The sequence below is a fragment of the Cucurbitaria berberidis genome (genome assembly GCF_010015615.1).
Source record: "Cucurbitaria berberidis CBS 394.84 unplaced genomic scaffold K460scaffold_1, whole genome shotgun sequence".
Lineage (NCBI taxonomy): Eukaryota > Fungi > Ascomycota > Dothideomycetes > Pleosporales > Cucurbitariaceae > Cucurbitaria > Cucurbitaria berberidis.
The window spans coordinates 2,337,664-2,355,708 of NW_024468935.1; the positions used below are offsets into that span (position 1 = coordinate 2,337,664).

The following is an 18,045-nucleotide window of genomic DNA, read 5'->3' on the forward strand; positions in this document are numbered from 1 at the left end:
TTATCATCGTGTCGTGTCTTTATTCATTGATTTTACTAGTTTAGGATTTTATGCAAAGGTAAATGATTAAGAAAATATAGAAAAGAAAAAGCTATGATGACTTAACACACTTGCACTCACTGTTTATTTCTTGTAGGCTTTACGAATGTAAGGGATGTACTGTAGGAGCTGTTCTTGTTTTTGTTCATGTTCTTAATATTATTACAGAGATGTATGGTAAGTCTTAATTCTTATTTATCCTGGATTTGCACTTCAGATACACGCACGTTACGACAACTCATCTCATATATCAACCGTACGCAATCTTCGATTGGAAGAGTATTTCTATCAATTCTGCGCAGGAGAAACACATGCTCTCAGCACACCGCCCTGTACGCGAACCCTCTACGCGGCCTTCTCCTTCCCACTCTTGCGAAACAACTCGGGATGGTCAACCGCATACTGCACGCCCGCAGCCCAATGATACAGCTTCGCAGCAACCACATACCCCTCCTTTGCAAACTCCTCCAACCGCTCATACAACTCCGCCAACGGGATATTCACCCGCTGAATATCCTCCCCTTCATCAAGATGCTGCTCCGGCTCGGGGTCTCCCTCGTTTAAATGGATCTCCACCATAACGAGACACAGGTTCGCGCTCGTCATGCCCGGATCCGCAGCCACGGCCGGTGAGGTCGAAATCACTTTGCCCTCGTACCCCGTCTCTTCGCGCAGTTCGCGCACCGCGGCTTCCTCGGGCGTTTCATGCGCGTCGATTAGGCCGGCTGGCCACTCGACTGTGAAGCCGTTAACCGGTGGCCGGAACTGGATGACGACAATAGTCGATGGCGGCTTGGACGGGTGGTAGATGATGTTTCCCATTGCGACAGCGTCGACGCCGGCTTTGCCTGTCGTCTTGCGGCTTGCGATTTCCCATACGCGTTCTTTGCCGTGGGCGTCGGTGTAGGTAGCTTTTTGCAGCTTGATCCATTTGGCTTGGCTGGAGGGCAGGTCGGTTAGGGCTGTGACTTTGGGCGTGGAGGCCATGATGGTGACTTTATTGACGCGTTGTAGGAGATCGGATGTGGCGTGGCGATGATTGGTGTGGAAGTTCCTGGGGAGCAGAAGAGAGGTAATTGTGCGTGGGAGTGGTCGTTTACTCAGCGCCGAGAACATGGGCTTGGGTGAAGCTGGTGGGTTGTGGGAGTAGTCAGCCGAATGCGTTCCGATGACGGGCGCAGTGAGCCAAGGGGGTGTAGTGCGGCCGGTGAGGCTGAGAAGAAGCCGCGAAGCTTGGCTTTGGTCTTGATCACAAATCTATCTTTCAATAGGTGCGAAAGATACCTGAGTTCAAACTATCGCAATGCTGTATATATGAGCAACGACTAGAGGGGCTAGCGCGAAGCGATTTGACTTCGGCTCGGGCGACGTCATCCGGAAAAGCAGCAGTAGAACTGATAAGCAGCAACAACGAGAACAGCAATTGAGCCTGACTTTGTGCGCCTATTTCTGATTTTCTTTCTTTGGTCGTCCCAGCGTAGTTGTAACTTGAGTTGTAACTTGAGGCTATTCGCCAACTCCCCTCTTTTGCCATGTTTTCAATACGAACCACCACACCTTGCGTTTCACGAGCCCTCTCTTCGACACGACCATTCTCCACAAGTATCAGACGAGAAGCAGACTTTACGCATGCAGTAGTAGGCGGCGGCGTTGTGGGTCTGGCAATAGCACGGAAGCTGCAGGATCGGGACGGGGCATCTACTGTACTAATTGAGAAACATGGCTCTGTGGGGACGGAAACGAGCTCGCGGAATAGTGAGGTGTGATAATTTCACCATGTTCAAAATTAGCGTGTCCCTTCAAATGTACATTATATCCGTCAGAAGCAGTGCTAATGTGAATCCAGGTTATACACGCTGGTCTATACTATGGCACCGACTCACTCAAAGCTCGACTATGTCTCAAGGGAAAAAGAATGCTATACGAGCTCTGCCAACAGCACTCCATCCCCCACCGCAACACGGGCAAATGGCTAGTCGCACAAGATTCTACGCAAATGGACGCTCTCCAAAAAGTTCACGACTTTGCCTCTAGCGTAGGGGTGCCCACCAAGTTCCTCTCCCCAGAAGAAGCAAAGAAGCGAGAACCTGACGTGCGTGCCCTGGCCGGCGTGCTCGAAAGCCCCACAACAGGCATCGTAGACTCCCACAGCCTAATGCAATACCTCGAGGGCGACTTCGAGAACAAAGGAGGAATCTGCGCCTTCAACTCACCCGTAACGCACATCTCGCCCATCGACAGCGGCCGGGGCGGATGGTCCATCACCACCACATCCAGCAGCCCATCCGGCGCCGAAGAAACGACCATAACAGCCGAAACCCTAATAAACTCAGCGGGCCTCTACGCCGTCCCCATCTCCAACATGATCCTGCCCCCCTCCCGCCAGCGCAAACCATTCTACGCAAAAGGCTCGTATTTCTCCTACTCTGCATCCCAACCGCGGACAAACACACTAATCTACCCGGCCCCCGTCCCCGGCCACGCTGGCCTGGGCACACATCTCACCCTCGACATGGCCGGCCGCATCCGCTTCGGGCCAGACGTCCAATGGACCGATTCGCCCACAGACTACACACCCAACACCGCCAACCTGGCGCCTGCTATCGACGATATACAGCGTTATCTCCCCGGCGTCCAGAGAGATGCTGTTCAGCCTGACTACGTGGGGATACGGCCGAAGCTGGGCAGGCTGGCTGCGACGAGTGGGAAGGACTTTCAGGATTTTTATATTGTAAAGGAGGAGGGGCTGGTTGGGTTTGTGAATTTGCTCGCGATTGAGAGTCCGGGGTTGACTAGTTGTTTGGCGATTGCGGAGGAGGTGGAGGGGTTGTTGTATGCGTAGCTGGATGAGGGGTGGAAGTATGTGTAATTAGCATGAGTTTCTCTAATCGTGTTAAAGTATGGCAGAGACCAGCAGCACTCAAACAACCATATAGTGATAGAAGACAATGCCAGGGAACAACCACAGAGTATAGTGCATTTTTGAGTATTCAATTGATTCGTCTGTGTAGTGAAACTACGTCTAAACATTAAGCAATTTTCCCTTATATGACTCTCTCTCCACATATACACCGACAAGCCCCTTTCCCTTTTCCTCCAATATACACATGGCGTCCATGAACAAACCATTAGCAAATACCCAGAGTGTCCCAGGAAACCGGCGTGGTGCATAAGGTGAACCAACCAGTCATGATCTGATTTCCCAATCAAGTCGTCGACCATTAAGAAGCCGCCCTTTCCATCTATCCATCCCCAGGCGGTGTGTAAATATATGTACAGTAAACTGACCAACTAAAAAGAGATGAGGATCGCGGTGTCGCAATCGTCGAGGTAAACGCCAATATCCAATGCGTGCATGTGGTGAAAACAAGGAAAGTTGTTGATGGAACGCCGTTCTCGCGAATTTTTGTAGTGTAAATGGAAAGCAAATGGAAGGGCGAAGATTGGAAAATGATCTCAAGAAAGAAGAAGAGGAAGAAGAGAAGGAGGAAGGCATTTACTTGCGGCTCGAAGGAGGCGCCTTGCTAAGTCTCTTCCGCTTCTTCGAATCCGACGACTCGCTTCGCTGGTGATTTGACGATGCAGCGGGCATCGAAGGCTGACCAAGCGGCGCAGGCGATACATCGCGCATCAGGCTGCTCTGCTGCGGTGCTTGAAGCTCAATACCCTCGCCTGGAGCAGTGCGAACGTAGCTCTGGCGTGCGAGGGGACTGCGTCCACTGCGCAACTGATCTCCGCTGGTTGTCCGGTTGTAGGCTGGCTTGGGTGCGTCGAGGCCGTTCTGGCCGTATTCGGCGGAGAGAGGCGAGTTATTGGACGGAGTGCGCTGACCAGAATTGCTGTTGTCGCTGTTCATGCGCGGTGGTTGAGGTCGCTGCGGCGCCGCCTTCGAGTGGTAGACTGAGTCGTCAGAGAACGAGTCAACAGACTCTTGGTAGGCGTTCTTGCTGGAGCTGTGGCCGGCGTCGTAGGGTCCTTGGCGAGCCTCCTCGAAGAATGCGCCACCGGCGGGCTTCTGCGTCTGCTGGGTCTTGTGGTAGATGCGAGCATCCTCGGGATCCATGAAACTTTCGACGCGACGAGGCATGTAGATGGAGTTGTTGGCGGATGAAGAGAACGAATCCATGGAAGAGCGCGGATGCAGAGGAACGTTGGGGACGTTGGGGTTGCGAGGCAGCGTGTTGGGGAGCGTAAGACCAGAGTCGTTTCCTTGCTGGTACCATCCGTTGGGCAGCCTCTCGGCCTGGGCAAAGCGTCCCTCGATGTTGTCTGATGGCTGGAGAGGAATAGGCCCGGGGCGGTGCTTGTTAGCCTCAGCTGCGGCCTTGAAGGTCTCGGGGACAACGTTGAGATCATCGCCAGTGGCTTCGGCTTGCTCGATAGCTTGCTGAGGAGTCTTTGTGGTATCAGCGGCACCTGCGTCGGCGCGAGGACCACCCCAAGTACGTTGACCAGCAGTGAAGATACCGTAGACCATGTAGACCCAGTTGAAGAACGGGTTGACGACGAACATGAGAGGATAGAGCATGATCTTATAGCGGCCAAGCTTAGCGCCAAAGTACAGCATGAGAAGCCAATTGAGCCCAAGGGAGATGGCGATGAAACCGACCGGAAGATTGGAGACCTTCTGGGAAGTAGTGCACAGGGAGATGACCAAGATGAAGAAGAGCAGGGCGGTGGTTCGGATCGTGTTCTGCATGAATCGAACAACGAGGAGGATGGGGTAGCGACGCCAGAGTCGGATATCCGTCAACATGCACACTTCGTTGGTGATAAAACCCAAGAACCATCGGCGACGCTGCTTGAGCAGGGATCGGTAGTCCTGTACGGCTTCGGTCTTGCAGAAAGCTCCGGTGTTCATCTGGATCTGGTATCGCTCCTTTGCGCCAATCATGAACAAGTGAGTGAGCCAGCGGTCCTCGCCCAAATGGCACTTTCCGTAGTCGAAGAGATCGTCACATTGCTCGGCCTTGTCAGCGAAGTAGTATTTGGCCATTTTGCGGAAAGCAGAGAAACGAAGCATAGTGAGGGCACCGGGCAAGCAAGTGACGGCACCGCATCCAGACTCGACGGAACGTTCGAAGAGCTGACCGTGGACGTACTCCATGTCCTGAAGCAGGGTGATGAGCGAGTTCTTCTCGGTTGTGGACGTGATGACACCGGTTTGAGCCAACATGTTCTTCTTGCTGCCAGGCTTGAGCTCCATCTCGTACATGAAGTTCTGAATGCAAGTCTTGTCGAGAATGCAGTCAGAGTCGATGAAGAGCACGAAGAGGTTGTCGTTGCGCTTGATGTACTCGGAGTAGATCTTGTCGATGAGCTTGAATGTCCGCTTCTGGCAATGGCGCTTGCCACCGTGAGGGAAGCGAGAGACAGTGATACGGCAGCTACGGTAGATGACATCAATGGACTTGGGGTAAGAGTCGAGAGTAAGAGGTACGCCGAGCTTCTCAATGGTGTTCAAGTAGAGTTCGTCCTCCTGGTCTCCGTCGAAGGAAAGGAAGATATGCAGGCAAGAAGGTGGGTATTCACAGTCCACCAGTGAGTCGCAGGTTCGAAGAAGAATTTCCGGAATTTCCTTGTAGCAGGGCATGATGATGACGACCTTGGGAGCAGAAGCCTCGTCGAGGACAGACTTGATCCTGCGGGTTCGCCCGACGGAGTGGGTAACAAGCTGGTAGACACAGAACAACCAGGGAATGGTCAGGAGACCAGCAAAGGACCAGAAAGCGAACCATTGCAGGAAGTCGACCATTTGCTGGGGGAAATACTTGACGACCTGCGGGGGCAGAGGCAGCGTGACGACCATGATGGGCAGGAAGATTGCACTGGTGCTGTTAGTCATGGTTCCGCTCGCAACGGGGTTAGCCTTACCGGAGGAGAAAGAAGAGAATACCAAAGAATATAGCTAGTATCCGAACGCTAATGGTCTCTGCCTTCTGGAAGACTTTGACAATGCAGTAGAGGAAGGCGGCAACCCATAGGAACCATTCGAGCAGGGCGGCCAACATGATGCCGCCGATAATGGCCACATATACAATCTGTCATGGTTAGTTCTTGCGCTCGCATCACCAAGAATATTATTACTCACGTCCTTGACCGGCCATGGCGCAGTGATATCAGGTATGGACGCATCTGTCCGGGCGACGACGCCCAGCACCTCGTGCCAGACCATGATGAATTATTAAATAGGCCTAGGTTCGTTCGAGGCGGTTAAGCGGGATCGGGAGAGGGGAGCGCTGTCTCAATGTTGAGCAGCCGTCGACCCTATATCCAAGCGGCCGGTGCGGTGACGCAAGACTCTCGGTGAGCTGCTGGTTCACAATCGCTACGTGTGCAAATAGCTTTTGAAAGCGCTGAGCGATGCAGCGTGGCGAAGAGGCGGGTGAGGTATGCAGTGTCGAGAAAAGGTCCAGCCGAGTGGAGAGGTGGCGGTGACACAGCGTATGTTCAATTGTCGTACAACGCTAGATAATCGATGTAGGTACCGAGTGTGTATTTCCAGAAGGTTGCAGAAGCTGAACAGGCTGGCGATTGGCGCTATCGAGGGCAACTAGAATAGACACGCAGTGGTGAAAGCGTCCTCCGCAGACAGGTAAACGAGTGTGTGGGGTTGGAAGAAGCGAAGGAAGGGCAGTGATGGTCGACTCAAGATTAGATCCTACACTGCTACTACTCCACGCAAGGGAGACGGAAGAGATGTGGAAGGAGCGCGCCTGAGGGAGGAAAAGGGAATTTTCAACACGAGGGGGTCGAGGTGGTTTACAGGCACAAGAACGGGAGCGCAATGGCCAGTGCAGTGGCTTTCCCCCCCCATGGAGTGGTGCTGACTCTGCTGGGCGACATTCACACTGCACGATCGTCACAGGGGCGTCAACCCGCTTTGGGCAGGCAGACCGGATCTGAAGTCTAAAGCGAGAGGTTAGCAAGGTCATGCCCAGTGTGTATGGACGCGGCGCACCAGAGGCGCGCTGGCGAGGCCAGGCCGCAGCCTCGTTGGCTATTTTGGGGACGCCCCATGCGCCCGCTGCCGTTAGGCGTCTGACCACTGCAGCTCCGTGTTTGTTCTGTTTCGCACGCATGATGCGGATGAGATTAGCAGAGACATGTCTTGGGGGCGTGTGTGTTTTGGGACCGGGTGAGGCTGTCGTGGTGTAGTAGTGTGTCGACCGTCGAAAGCTACCAGAGTTTGACACACACACACACAAACACACCCCCAGGCTCCGTGTGTCTTCGCATCTTCGTACTGCTGCACCCAGATGGCATCATGATGCGGAGGCAATTTGCACTGGACGCCCGCTTGCTGCGATTTTGTATTGCCAAGATCGCCAGATGCCTAGTCTCGCGCGTGAATAGCATGCATGGCGGTCAGGGGGGGCGACATGGCTTGCTGCTAACCTCCTGTTTCAACCAGTAATGGCTGGCGCGCGCCTCGTGGCATTTGGGCATGACGAGAGTGGTTCCCTCCCCTATAAGCTTTGTAACAAGGCCTTTGTTCGTTGGCATTGTTCCCCCCCTTTGAAGTTGTCCGTTAGCCCTGGAAGGCTGAAAGCGGGCCAAGAAACCCCCGACAAAATTACGGGCCTGGCCTGGGGATTAGTATACGGGACCCACGGTCCCACGCATAGGGCAGCACATCTACGCGGCCCCGGCCATCGCTTGATGCCAGAAGGATTCTTGCTCCGCTATCCGCTTGTAAGGGTGCGTCCGTCTGTCTGTTTCACTGGCCCTGTGAGCCGCACCTTAGGTCATAACGCGCCCTTTCTCATCAACCAATGTTGCTTGCATCATACCTAGGTAGGAGGCGGGCCTAGCAAGCTGACCTTCCAGAACCCGCCCGCACACCTACGCCCGTTCCAGTTTTTAGAATTCATATTTCGAATTAGCAGCTGCGGCTGAGCAAGCACGGGTGGTAATCGATAATATCGGCATCCCGCAGGCCCGGAATCTCCCTCTGCTGATCAATTCGGGGCACGCGGAGCGTAGTCTGCCTCAAAAAGCCCACCAACAACATGGCGCATGGCCGTGCAGAAAGGCCTGCAGGGCTGAAATCGATAAACCGGCTTCTAGCCACGACAGTAGTCTCCCAACGCATATGCACCCTAGCCTGTATGGTTCAACCATTGCCTCTGGTCAGCGCGTTTTTGCACTGGTCAACTGTCATATCACACTTGTTTCTCCCTTACCCCTGTGTGCGCACTCATGAATCGCCCATGAATCGCCCTATTTCACGCTTACCCATGGGCCTGTCTGTCGCGCCGCTGTTTCGCTTGGTATTGACCCCTGAGCTGAGGTATAGGCGGGCCTATTGACTTTGTAGAAATTCCAGATCCAGGCTCATCTCCACCACTCACGACTGAGGGAGGCCGTCCCTGGGAGCTGTTCGTCCCGGTTAGTCAGGGGCCGGAAGATTGAACCCTGAGGAGCGAAGAAAAACTCTTGTCGCTACACATGTCCACAAGTGGTTGAAAGGAGCTGCTTGGGCTGAACGTGGCGGAGGCTTGACATGGACAGCGTTTGCCCTTTGTTGACTCGCTCACAACGGGTGCGCCCAGAGGTGGTTTGAGAAAAGGCAAATCTTCAGTCTTGGTTGTGCTTGTACCCCAAACCTGATTCTGCATCAGACATCGTCAGAGGACATGGCAGTATCTGCAGTGGATGTTCAAAAGCAGCAGGAGGATGCAATGCCTGCATTTTACATCTGGTTTCTGCACGCTGTGCCAGGTTTTGTGTACTACAGAAGACACGCGAGTTCAACGTGCATTCCCCAAGACTGCATGATAATCTATCTGTTATGAGCTTTGAGCACGTGAAGGCATCCAGCCTTTGCCATCAGGCAGTTCATAGCAGTGCTTCCTCTCTTACAGACAACCAGACCTTGCCCTTGGCGTCTCGAGACTATCGGCTCGACCCAGTGCATGTCGGCTACTTGCTTTGTGCTGTGTGCCGTCGACTATGCACACACCCGCTGTCAAAGTCTGCCAAAGCGTGCGCAAAGTCCCGGTCTCAGTCCACCATGCTGGCGACCAACCATGATGCCATTGTGTCGACTTGAACGAAAGCCATGTCCTCATTCGTTATGAACGCCCTAATGTCTCCAGCATTCGACAAGCAGCATGTGTATCACCTGTTTTCAGCCTGATCGCAGAGAGAAGACAGCTCCATATTTCGACTCAAGTCGTCGCAGAGTTTATAGATGCTACTGTCTCACTGATCACTTTCCAGTCGCTTGCTTAGTCATGCATTTGCGTCAAGCGCGGCGGGACAGTGGCGCACGGACAGTTGCGATAAGTGGACTTCGTACTGAACTTCACAAACCCTTGACTGGGAAACGCGCCAGGAAGCCCCTCCACCGCCGAATTGCTACTCTACAAACACGCTCGCTCTACCACGAGCTTGACCACCCGTGCCCGAACAAATGCACGCAGCAGTCGCGCCTGATATACCCCCCGTTTTCCATGTGCACATATCATAGCCGACCCTTGCCATCACCCGCCGCCCCTCCACAGCTGCGGGCCCGCCTACTCCACCATGGAGAGGCAGAGGAAGCGTATGTTGAGCCCATATACGGAGAATGACCTATGCTAAAAAATATTCAGGAGAGCTTCGTGAGCTCAATATTCGAGCCTGGGATGGCGAGCAAGGTACATGGCACAAGACCTCCGTCTAGACCCTCCATACTGACCCTCTGCGCAGATATCTTTCCCGTACAGGGCTCCCTCGACTCGTCTATGAAGAAGAACACCGCATTCATCAAGCGCCTGCGAACCGCCATTAATGCGTCCGCCCAGTCCCAGTTTCTCCAAGAGATCCGGACCCTGTCTCTCCACAAATACCTCTCTGAGATCATCTCCGCATGCTACGAAGGCCTGTGCAAGCTCAAGACCCCTGGCGAGATCGCCGCCGGTGTCGAAATCGTCAGCGCCCTCCACCAACGCTTCGGCCCCACCGAGTTCACCGGATACATTGGCTGGTACATTGGTAGAGGATTGGCGACACCTGACAAGTCTCACCTGAAGAATTTGGCACAGGATGTGCGCGAGCGAGAGGAGAAGGAGCGACTGGCTCGCCAGCGTGTCCTATTGCGCGTGGCCACCGAACTCTGGCTTGTGCATGTCCTGCGCAGTCTTGATGACGTCGCTCGACCTGAAGAGGCGAGCAAGTCCAAGGACAATGGCAAGCTTGTCGAGGGTTTGGCCAAAACTAGGGCTCGAGCAGAGTCTGCCAATGCTGAGCCCTTCCCGCTCGAGGTGTTGAAGGATATGCTTGGGCACGATCGTGACCATGTCAACCTGCCTCTGGTGGTTATCTTCGTAAAGGCTTTTGCTTGGGACATTCTCGGGGCGACGTCATCTTCCGCAGAGGGTCGCAAGACCGTGAATGAAGATGGAACCACGACAGCAGACAAGAGCGAGGATACTTCAGCTTCTGAAAACGAGGACCAGGCGAGCAAAGACACACCTATTATATCCCCAGAGCTGCAGCAACGGTTCAAAAATATCCTCACGCGCTACTTCGACGACTTGAAAACACACTTACTACGCGACCAGAAACACTTGCTCAACCAAGGCCGCAAGAACGCCGAGGCGTATGTCAAGTCTGGGGAGGTCTTTGAGGACCGCCAGTCCAACTACGAGAAGCAGCTGAAGGCCCAGGAGCGACTGATCACGAATGCACAAGTACTAGCTGATGCGTTAGGCGTGGACATGCCAGATCTCAAAGAGAAGGATAGTGCTGCCAACGCCGGGGACAGTGCCATTGGTCTGGTCAAGGCCGGTGAATACTTGCGTGGCCAGAGTGATGGTGCCGGAATATGGGAAGATGAAGACGAACGTCGCTTTTACGAAAACCTAATGGATTTGAAGGAACGTGTTCCGGGCATTCTCCTCGAAGAGCCCAAGAAAAAGAGGACCGATGTCGACGAGCAAGTTGGCAAGAAGATCGAGGCAAAGGTGGAGACGAGCGAAAAGGAAACAGCAGACGCTTCCGCCGAAGCCAAGGCAACTGACGCAGACGACCAGTCCACGGCCATCGCAAACAAATCGGTCGGAGCGCAAGTGGATGCCGTTTTAGCCCGTCTGCCCGAAATCAGCACCAAGGATGCAGTCGACCAGACGGCTATGGACTTTTGCTTCCTAAACTCCAAAGCGTCGCGCAACCGCCTCATCAAGGCCGTGCAGGAAATCCCAAAGGGCCGATCCGATTTACTCCCTCTGTACTCCAGGCTCATCGCGACACTCGGAAAATACATGCCTGATGTTTCGCAGGGACTCGTCTCGTACCTCGACGACGAGTTCAGAAGCTTGCAACGACGAAAGTCAAAGGACTTCCTCGGACAGGTTCGGACACAAAACGTTCGTTATCTAGCGGAATTGACCAAGTTTGGTGTGGTTCCAGAGCATGTCATTTTCCATTGCCTCAAGGTCAGCTTGGACGACTTCTCCAGGATGAACATCGAGATCATCTGCAATCTGTTGGAAAACTGCGGACGCTATCTCCTACGCAACCCAGAAACATGCCCACGCATGGCCTCCTTCCTCGAGACGCTCCAGCGGAAGAAGGGTGCTCAGGTGATTGGTCAGCAAGAACGCATGCTGATCGAGAATGCCGTGTACTACGTTAACCCACCCGAGCGAGCAGCTATTGAGCAAAAGGAGCGGACGCCCATTGAGCTCTTTCTACGCAAAATCATGTACCAGGACCTCACCCGTCGAACACTGGACAAGACCGTCAAGCAGATCCGGAAGATGCATTGGGAGGAAGATGAGGTCGTTAGACTTCTGCACAAGGTTTTTGCAAAGCCTGGAAAGATCAAGTACAGTAATATTCACTTGCTCGCCGTCATCCTCGGAACCATCCATCGATATCATCAAGACTTTGCCATTTCAGTCATCGACGATCTCCTGGAGTCGATTACATTCGGGCTAGAGCTCAATGACTTCAAATTCAATCAGCGACGGATTTCAGAAGTCAAGTATCTTGGTGAGTTGTACATCTATCGCTTGGTCGACTCACCTCTTATTTTCGACACCTTGTACAAGCTCTTAAACTACGGCTGGGAGGGTGGATATGCGCGTCCAGGCTCCTACAACTCATTGGACAATTCAGACGACTACTTCCGGATTCGTCTTGTCTGCAGTCTTCTGGAGACTTGCGGCATGTACTACGACAAAGGTGCCGCCAAGAAGAAGCTCGACTTCTTCTTGTCGTACTTCCAGTACTACGTTTGTGTCAAGGAGGGTCTACCGATGGATGTCGAGTTCATCGTTCAAGACGCATTCAATCTTACACGCCCACAATGGAAAGTGATCACCGATCTGGATGAAGCCGCTCGTGTTTTTGCGGAAGCTGTCAAGCAGAATTATCAAAATACGGCAGCCGACAAGCCCGCAGAGCCTGACGAGGATGACTTGTCTGCATCAGACGACGAACTCGAGGGTCCTGAAGACGACGATGTTGTGATGCCAGAAGGAGAGGGAGACAAGTCATCTGGCGAAGAGGATGAGGTTCGTGCTTTTCCTCCTGTCCCACTTTTGGAGACTAACTTATGTCTGATGAAGGACTCGGACGATGACGAGCCTGTGAAACAAGCTCCATCAGATGATGAAGAGGAGCAGATTGTTGTGACCCGACAGGAAGACGAACGTGATCCCGAGGCTGATGCGGAGTTTGACCGCGAACTTGCGAAGCTCATGTCGGAGAGTGCCGATTCCCGAAAATTCGAGCGCAAACCCGTCTTCGACGTCCCGCTTCCCATGCGTCGCGCTCGCGAAGCAACCGCTAACCCCGAAGACAGTGTCAACGAGGCACCTGCTCCAGTTATGCCCTCACATACGATGAAGTTCTCGCTCCTCAGCAAGCGAGGAAACAGGACGCAGACACGATCCATTGACTTGCCCTCAGATTCCACATTTGCCGTTGCCATGCGTAACAAGCAACAAGCCGACAAGGAAGAGCAACAGCGCATCAAGAGCCTTGTCTTGAACTATAACGAAGCTCGAGATGACGGTGACGATACTGGTGATTCACCATTTTCTTACACCCTACAACCTAACACCAATAAAACGCGTACTGAAACTCCTAAAGGTCTGGACAAGACTCCGAATCCCTATGCGCAGCCGCGCGTCGATAAGGCAGGCAACAACCGCAGCAACCAGCGTGCCAGGAAGCTACAGCTCAGCGATGTCAACTGGTATGACCGCCCGTCTCCTACATTCTCGCGGCAGAGTAGTTCTGGGTCTGGCGCGACAAGCTCGACGGTTTCCTCTGCTAGGCCGTGGCCACCAGCAGTGGCAGACTCGAAAGCTCGCGCTCAAGCCCAGGCATCTCGAAAGCCTTTTCAGCATTTGTCGACTTGATCGTCAGCGCTTCTTTCACAGCGCCTCTTATCATCAATAGCTAACCTCGAGGCCCTGCATGGGCGACTGATATATTAGGACTTGATCCCATAGTCTACGGTGCTACAGCCAGCATCCATAACGAATACCATCAAGTGTCATCTTGTGCTCGCCGCTGTCATTAGCAGAGCATGCTACCTCTGACGCGATAGGTACCCATCGCGGATGGGTATCGACCGTACTTTGCGACATCGTCTATGGCGAACAGCGCTTGACAATACACTGGGAGATCAGCCGCCATACTGTTCCTGGGAGGTTGCGAGGTGAGTATGCCAAACACGTATCGAGGCTATCGACCCTGCATTCGGCAGCGGCCTCAACGCAGACTGAGTGACGGTCCTGCGGCAATGAAACCCTCCCCTGAGAGATCTATCATCGTCCCTCCTGCGCTTATGCGGAAATGGTACGACAGGAGATGCTGATTACGGACAAGTCGAACGACGGATTCTAGATACGTAGTTTCAGGACGTTCCTTTATTATAGTTGCGAAATTGAAACACCGTCTTTACCACACCACTTTTACTGCTACGTGGTCTGTGTTCCTACTCTGTTGCTCTGGTCATTAACTATGGCGAGATGTGCAATCAGAAGCGCTGAGAGTCAACTTGTCATATCACAAGGCCGATTATACTTTATCCTGTCTGCAAACCCTGGAAGACGGGCCGAATGCAAAGTAACGCGAAAGCCCGTGCCTACAATCGCGAAGCTTAGCGCGGCGGTACCTTGCAGTAGTCGCAAAATACCAATCTGACGTCATGGAAAACAAAAGGAGAAAAGAGCGTCGGGTGCACCCATCGACAGCGTCTCACCCCGGGTCTTGGCCTGGTTGATCAATTGCCCTCAAACATTACCATCCCTCGCATTTTGTACTGTCCAGGATGCTGACTCTCGCTTTCGTGCTCGCGGCACCGGCCTTTGCTCTCCCAGCCTACCACGACGCGCAAATACCACTCCGCCCTCTGGATCACTCGCAGGGTTACGAATTCGACCCCCTACTACATCTACCAGGGATATCACCGTACTTTGATGCTGTTGGCTTTGGTCTTGAGCACACGGCTCCTGTGGGATGTAATGTGACGGCCGCCTCGTACATCGTCAGGCACGGCGCCATCTATGCTAATGACAAGGAATACGAAGAGTACATCAAGCCTTTCCTCTGGAAGCTGGAACAGCATCGACAAGGCTGGTCCGGACCGCTATCGTTTATGGAAACATGGCAAAGTCCTATCCTCGAGGACAAGCTGGAAGACCTCACGCCATCGGGTGCGGTGGACGCGGAAAGAGTTGGAAAACACCTGCTGGCGCGGTATCCGGACCTTGTGCCAGAGACTAAGAGAGTCCTGGCGGATAAGAAGAGCAGGACGTATGATACTGCACAAAACTTTGTAAAGGCCTTCCCGCAGGTCGACAAGATCGAGGTCGTCCGCGTCACACAGAACACCAACGGCTCGATGGAGGCGCTCATTCCCCACAAATCCTGCGAGAACTTCTCGAAGACCCCGGGAATAAAGGAGCAAAAGAAGGCCATTGATCTGTACGCTGCGAGCGTCTCGCATCGGCTGTCACCCTATATGCCATTTGAACTCGAAGCCAACGATGTCGTCGGCTTCCAGATGCTCTGCGGCTACGAAAGCGCCATCAAAGGGACACGCTCTGAGATCTGCGCGCAATTCACCGACGCCGAATGGATGGCGTACGAATACGCATGGGATCTGAAATACGCCTACATGGTCGGCCCTCTGAACCCCTTGTCGCCATATCTCGGCTTCCCCTGGCTCCATTCACAAGCCAACCTCTTCTCCCACATCGCCAAGCACGACACACCCGGCGACGGCTGGCCCGACAAGCAGCGCTTCTTCCTCTCCTTCACGCACCGCGAAGTACCCCCCTTCATCGCCACGGCCCTGGGCCTCTTCAACTCGTCGTCCAATGCGGCGGAACAGTTCCCCACCGACCACATCAACTGGACGCGCGCGTGGAGAATGGCGGATCTTATTCCTTTTCTAGGGCACGTGGGCATGGAGAAGATGACGTGCGAGAGGGGTGCTGTGCATGGCGATGGGCCTGGCGAGTTTATCAGGTTCATTGCCAATACGGCGCCGAGGCCTATTCCGGATTGTCAGGATGGGCCTGGTGCGAGCTGTCCGTTCCATCTGTTCAAGGAGTTGATTGGAAAGGGGGCGGAGAAGCACAAGGACTTTCACGAGGTGTGTGATGCGAAGGATAAGGAGTAGGTGAATACGATGTGGGAGTGTTGTATAATCGAGCTGTAGATTTGAGCTGATCGATATAACTTTTAATATATCAGTTGCGCTTTTCCACACCTGCATGTCGTCGCTAAGCCTTTGCTTATGTTTAATCCTTCAAGCTACAACACATTAAACATATTCTCCCCTTCACCCTAGAAATCGCCTTCACGCCTCTTCTCTCGTTCTTTCGTCCTTCCCTCCAACAATTCAACCAGGCAGTTTCAACCCCAAACACCCCTGCTCTCCTCTCTCTCTCCTCGCACCCTCACCTGCCATCTCCCCCACACTCGTACTAACCCCACACCTCACCATAGGCTGATACGCCTTCACACGCGGTGCCAAAACATCGGGCCACGTAGAATTCGCCTGCTTGCCCTCTCCAGGCTCAACGCTAAGGAAATACTCGTTCCCCCAGAGTGGTCCAGCAGCCCAGTACGTCCAGCCAATCCAGCGGTCACTCCCCTCCAAAAAGCCCAGCGTATCATTGAGCGTCTTTGCGCACGTGGGGTCCGCACTCGAACCCGCGCCGAACTCGGAGAGAAAAGCAGTGTAGTTGTGCTGCTGCAGCCACGTCGTTACGGGCCGCAGATTCGACGGCGCTGCGAGCGTGCACGCTTCATGCGTACCGGACGTATCGTTGTCAAAGTACAAATGCATATCAAATGCGAAGTTCTTCCCTGGATCCGTGATTTGCGTTAGCACGTCGCCGTTTGGCGCGCAGTCTGCCGTGCTGTTGCTACATGTGCGATTCAGCCAGCGCTGCGCGCCTGAGAAGCCGTTTCCTGGTACGAGGATGAGTTGCCGTGCGCCTGTTGTGCGGATCGCGTTGATGGCTGCTTGGTTGTTTTGCAGGATGAGGGATGTGGGCATGTCGTGCGGTTCGTTCATGATGCCGTAGATTACGTTTGGGTTGGTGATGAAGCGGGTTGAGAGGGCGGTCCAGAAGGTTGCTAGGTTGGAGGTTGTGGCGGCTTTGGGGTCGGAGGTGTTGCCTATGATGCTGCCGGAGGAGGGCTGGGATGATGGGTCGTTGTAGCCTGGTTGGGAGAGTTAGATGAATAGATTGCTTGGTTGATATGATGGGTATATAGTTGCCGTACGCATGTAGTTGTGTGCATCGAGCACGACATAGCCCCCTTTTGCAGTGATGTAGTTCACCGCATTCTTGAACTCGGAGAAGTACGTCTCGTTGAAGGTGCTTCCAAGGCCCGTTGCAAGAGGGCACATTCGCTCCTTACAAAGATTAGTACGCTACCCATCAAACTGCATTTAAAAAGATATCCTTACTAGTAGAAACGGTATGCGGATCGTATTGACGCCTGCGCGAAGAAAGAAGTCGATTGAAGTTTCGTTGATGAACTGGTAGTCGATACCGAATGCGCCAGGCAGGTTCTGTTGAGCGAATTCGCCGCCCGCTATTACTTGTTAGCGACTTCCCCATGTGTCTGTGTAATATGGGGTTGGTGAGGTTGATGCGCATACCTGAATTCACACCCGCATAGAGGATTTCCGTGGCACCCTGGCTGACCAGCAGCGCAGCAGTGGCGATGACGCCAAACACAGCCTTCGCAATCATCGTCAAAGTGGAGTAAAAGAGAGGAAAGTAGCAAAACTACACCGAAAAAAGCGAATGGAGGGTGGAAAAACAGACGCTCGTGAACAACTTCGTAGATTCCAAGTCTTGCCAGCCGGGCGCTTGGGGAATCATCAGGCTAAGTACCGACGGTGGTTGCATTGCTACTGCTTACATTAGGACACCTTGTTAATGAGTATTTGACACACGAGGAAGTCATGCACAAGACACCTGCTCGTTGTAGTACTGCCGTCCGGATATGGCAGTGACGATGCAGCCATTCGGATCGTCATTGGCCGGAGAGGGCAATAGCATGAGCCTCACCGAATCTGACATTGCATTCAGAGACGCTATTTGTTAACAACGGCTGTATGAATGATGCGAATGGTTCGGTTGTCGTTCGCATGACGAGGATAAAAGGCGTGAAACGCGGGGATGTATGGCGCCGACAGACCCCTTGTCTGAACATGAATAAATGGCGGCAACACATAGTCGAATACTACGAGAACCCGCTGTGTCAGCATAGTAACCATAGAAGACTTTTGCAAAGGACTTAGCAGCAAGGTCTGCTTGTTATACATTACGCTACGCTATCCATACACGCTGTTAGCCTGCGATGCCATTCACCACTGCATGCTGCCCAAACCACCGCGATCCTCTGAATGCAATGATCGTAGATGAATCCGTGAGGAGTCAGAGCCATCTTTCCAAATCGCCCAAAAAATGCCGTCATCCGTATGCGTGACATGAGGTCCTAATCCTTCCAGCTGCAACCGTCGTATGCGCT

General features: G+C 53.4%; 6 protein-coding genes across 6 annotated transcripts; 3 read left to right on the top strand and 3 right to left on the bottom strand.

Moving 5' to 3' along the window:
- Nucleotides 1-181: 181 nt before the first annotated feature.
- K460DRAFT_361232 (ADP-ribose pyrophosphatase) lies at nucleotides 182-1,339 on the bottom strand. Its single transcript, XM_040932416.1, has one exon. The coding sequence runs from the start codon at nucleotides 1,024-1,026 to the stop codon at nucleotides 385-387; it is 642 nt and encodes a 213-aa protein (XP_040793000.1). The 5' UTR covers nucleotides 1,027-1,339; the 3' UTR covers nucleotides 182-384.
- A 94-nt stretch (nucleotides 1,340-1,433) lies between these two features.
- K460DRAFT_327315 (L-2-hydroxyglutarate dehydrogenase mitochondrial precursor) lies at nucleotides 1,434-2,881 on the top strand (the record flags this gene model as incomplete). Its single annotated transcript, XM_040930662.1, has 2 exons — nucleotides 1,434-1,799; nucleotides 1,886-2,881. The coding sequence occupies exons 1-2, from the start codon at nucleotides 1,572-1,574 to the stop codon at nucleotides 2,879-2,881; spliced, it is 1,224 nt and encodes a 407-aa protein (XP_040793001.1). The 5' UTR covers nucleotides 1,434-1,571.
- Nucleotides 2,882-3,535: 654 nt separating this feature from the next.
- On the bottom strand, nucleotides 3,536-6,214 carry K460DRAFT_273737 (glycosyltransferase family 2 protein; the record flags this gene model as incomplete). Its single annotated transcript, XM_040927904.1, has 3 exons — nucleotides 3,536-5,867; nucleotides 5,914-6,080; nucleotides 6,131-6,214. 3 exons carry the CDS (start codon nucleotides 6,212-6,214, stop codon nucleotides 3,536-3,538), a joined length of 2,583 nt encoding a protein of 860 aa, XP_040793002.1.
- Nucleotides 6,215-9,363: 3,149 nt separating this feature from the next.
- On the top strand, nucleotides 9,364-13,950 carry K460DRAFT_361234 (ARM repeat-containing protein). Its single transcript, XM_040932417.1, has 6 exons — nucleotides 9,364-9,589; nucleotides 9,639-9,683; nucleotides 9,736-12,545; nucleotides 12,600-13,059; nucleotides 13,126-13,231; nucleotides 13,476-13,950. Exons 1-6 carry the CDS (start codon nucleotides 9,571-9,573, stop codon nucleotides 13,480-13,482), a joined length of 3,447 nt encoding a protein of 1,148 aa, XP_040793003.1. The 5' UTR covers nucleotides 9,364-9,570; the 3' UTR covers nucleotides 13,483-13,950.
- Nucleotides 13,951-14,242: 292 nt separating this feature from the next.
- K460DRAFT_361235 (histidine acid phosphatase-like protein) lies at nucleotides 14,243-15,805 on the top strand. Its single transcript, XM_040932418.1, has one exon. It carries the CDS (start codon nucleotides 14,315-14,317, stop codon nucleotides 15,668-15,670), a length of 1,356 nt encoding a protein of 451 aa, XP_040793004.1. The 5' UTR covers nucleotides 14,243-14,314; the 3' UTR covers nucleotides 15,671-15,805.
- On the bottom strand, nucleotides 15,732-17,261 carry K460DRAFT_422901 (glycoside hydrolase family 5 protein; the record flags this gene model as incomplete). Its single annotated transcript, XM_040938189.1, has 4 exons — nucleotides 15,732-16,722; nucleotides 16,786-16,918; nucleotides 16,973-17,100; nucleotides 17,168-17,261. The coding sequence occupies 4 exons, from the start codon at nucleotides 17,259-17,261 to the stop codon at nucleotides 15,893-15,895; spliced, it is 1,185 nt and encodes a 394-aa protein (XP_040793005.1). The 3' UTR covers nucleotides 15,732-15,892.
- Nucleotides 17,262-18,045: the final 784 nt, after the last annotated feature.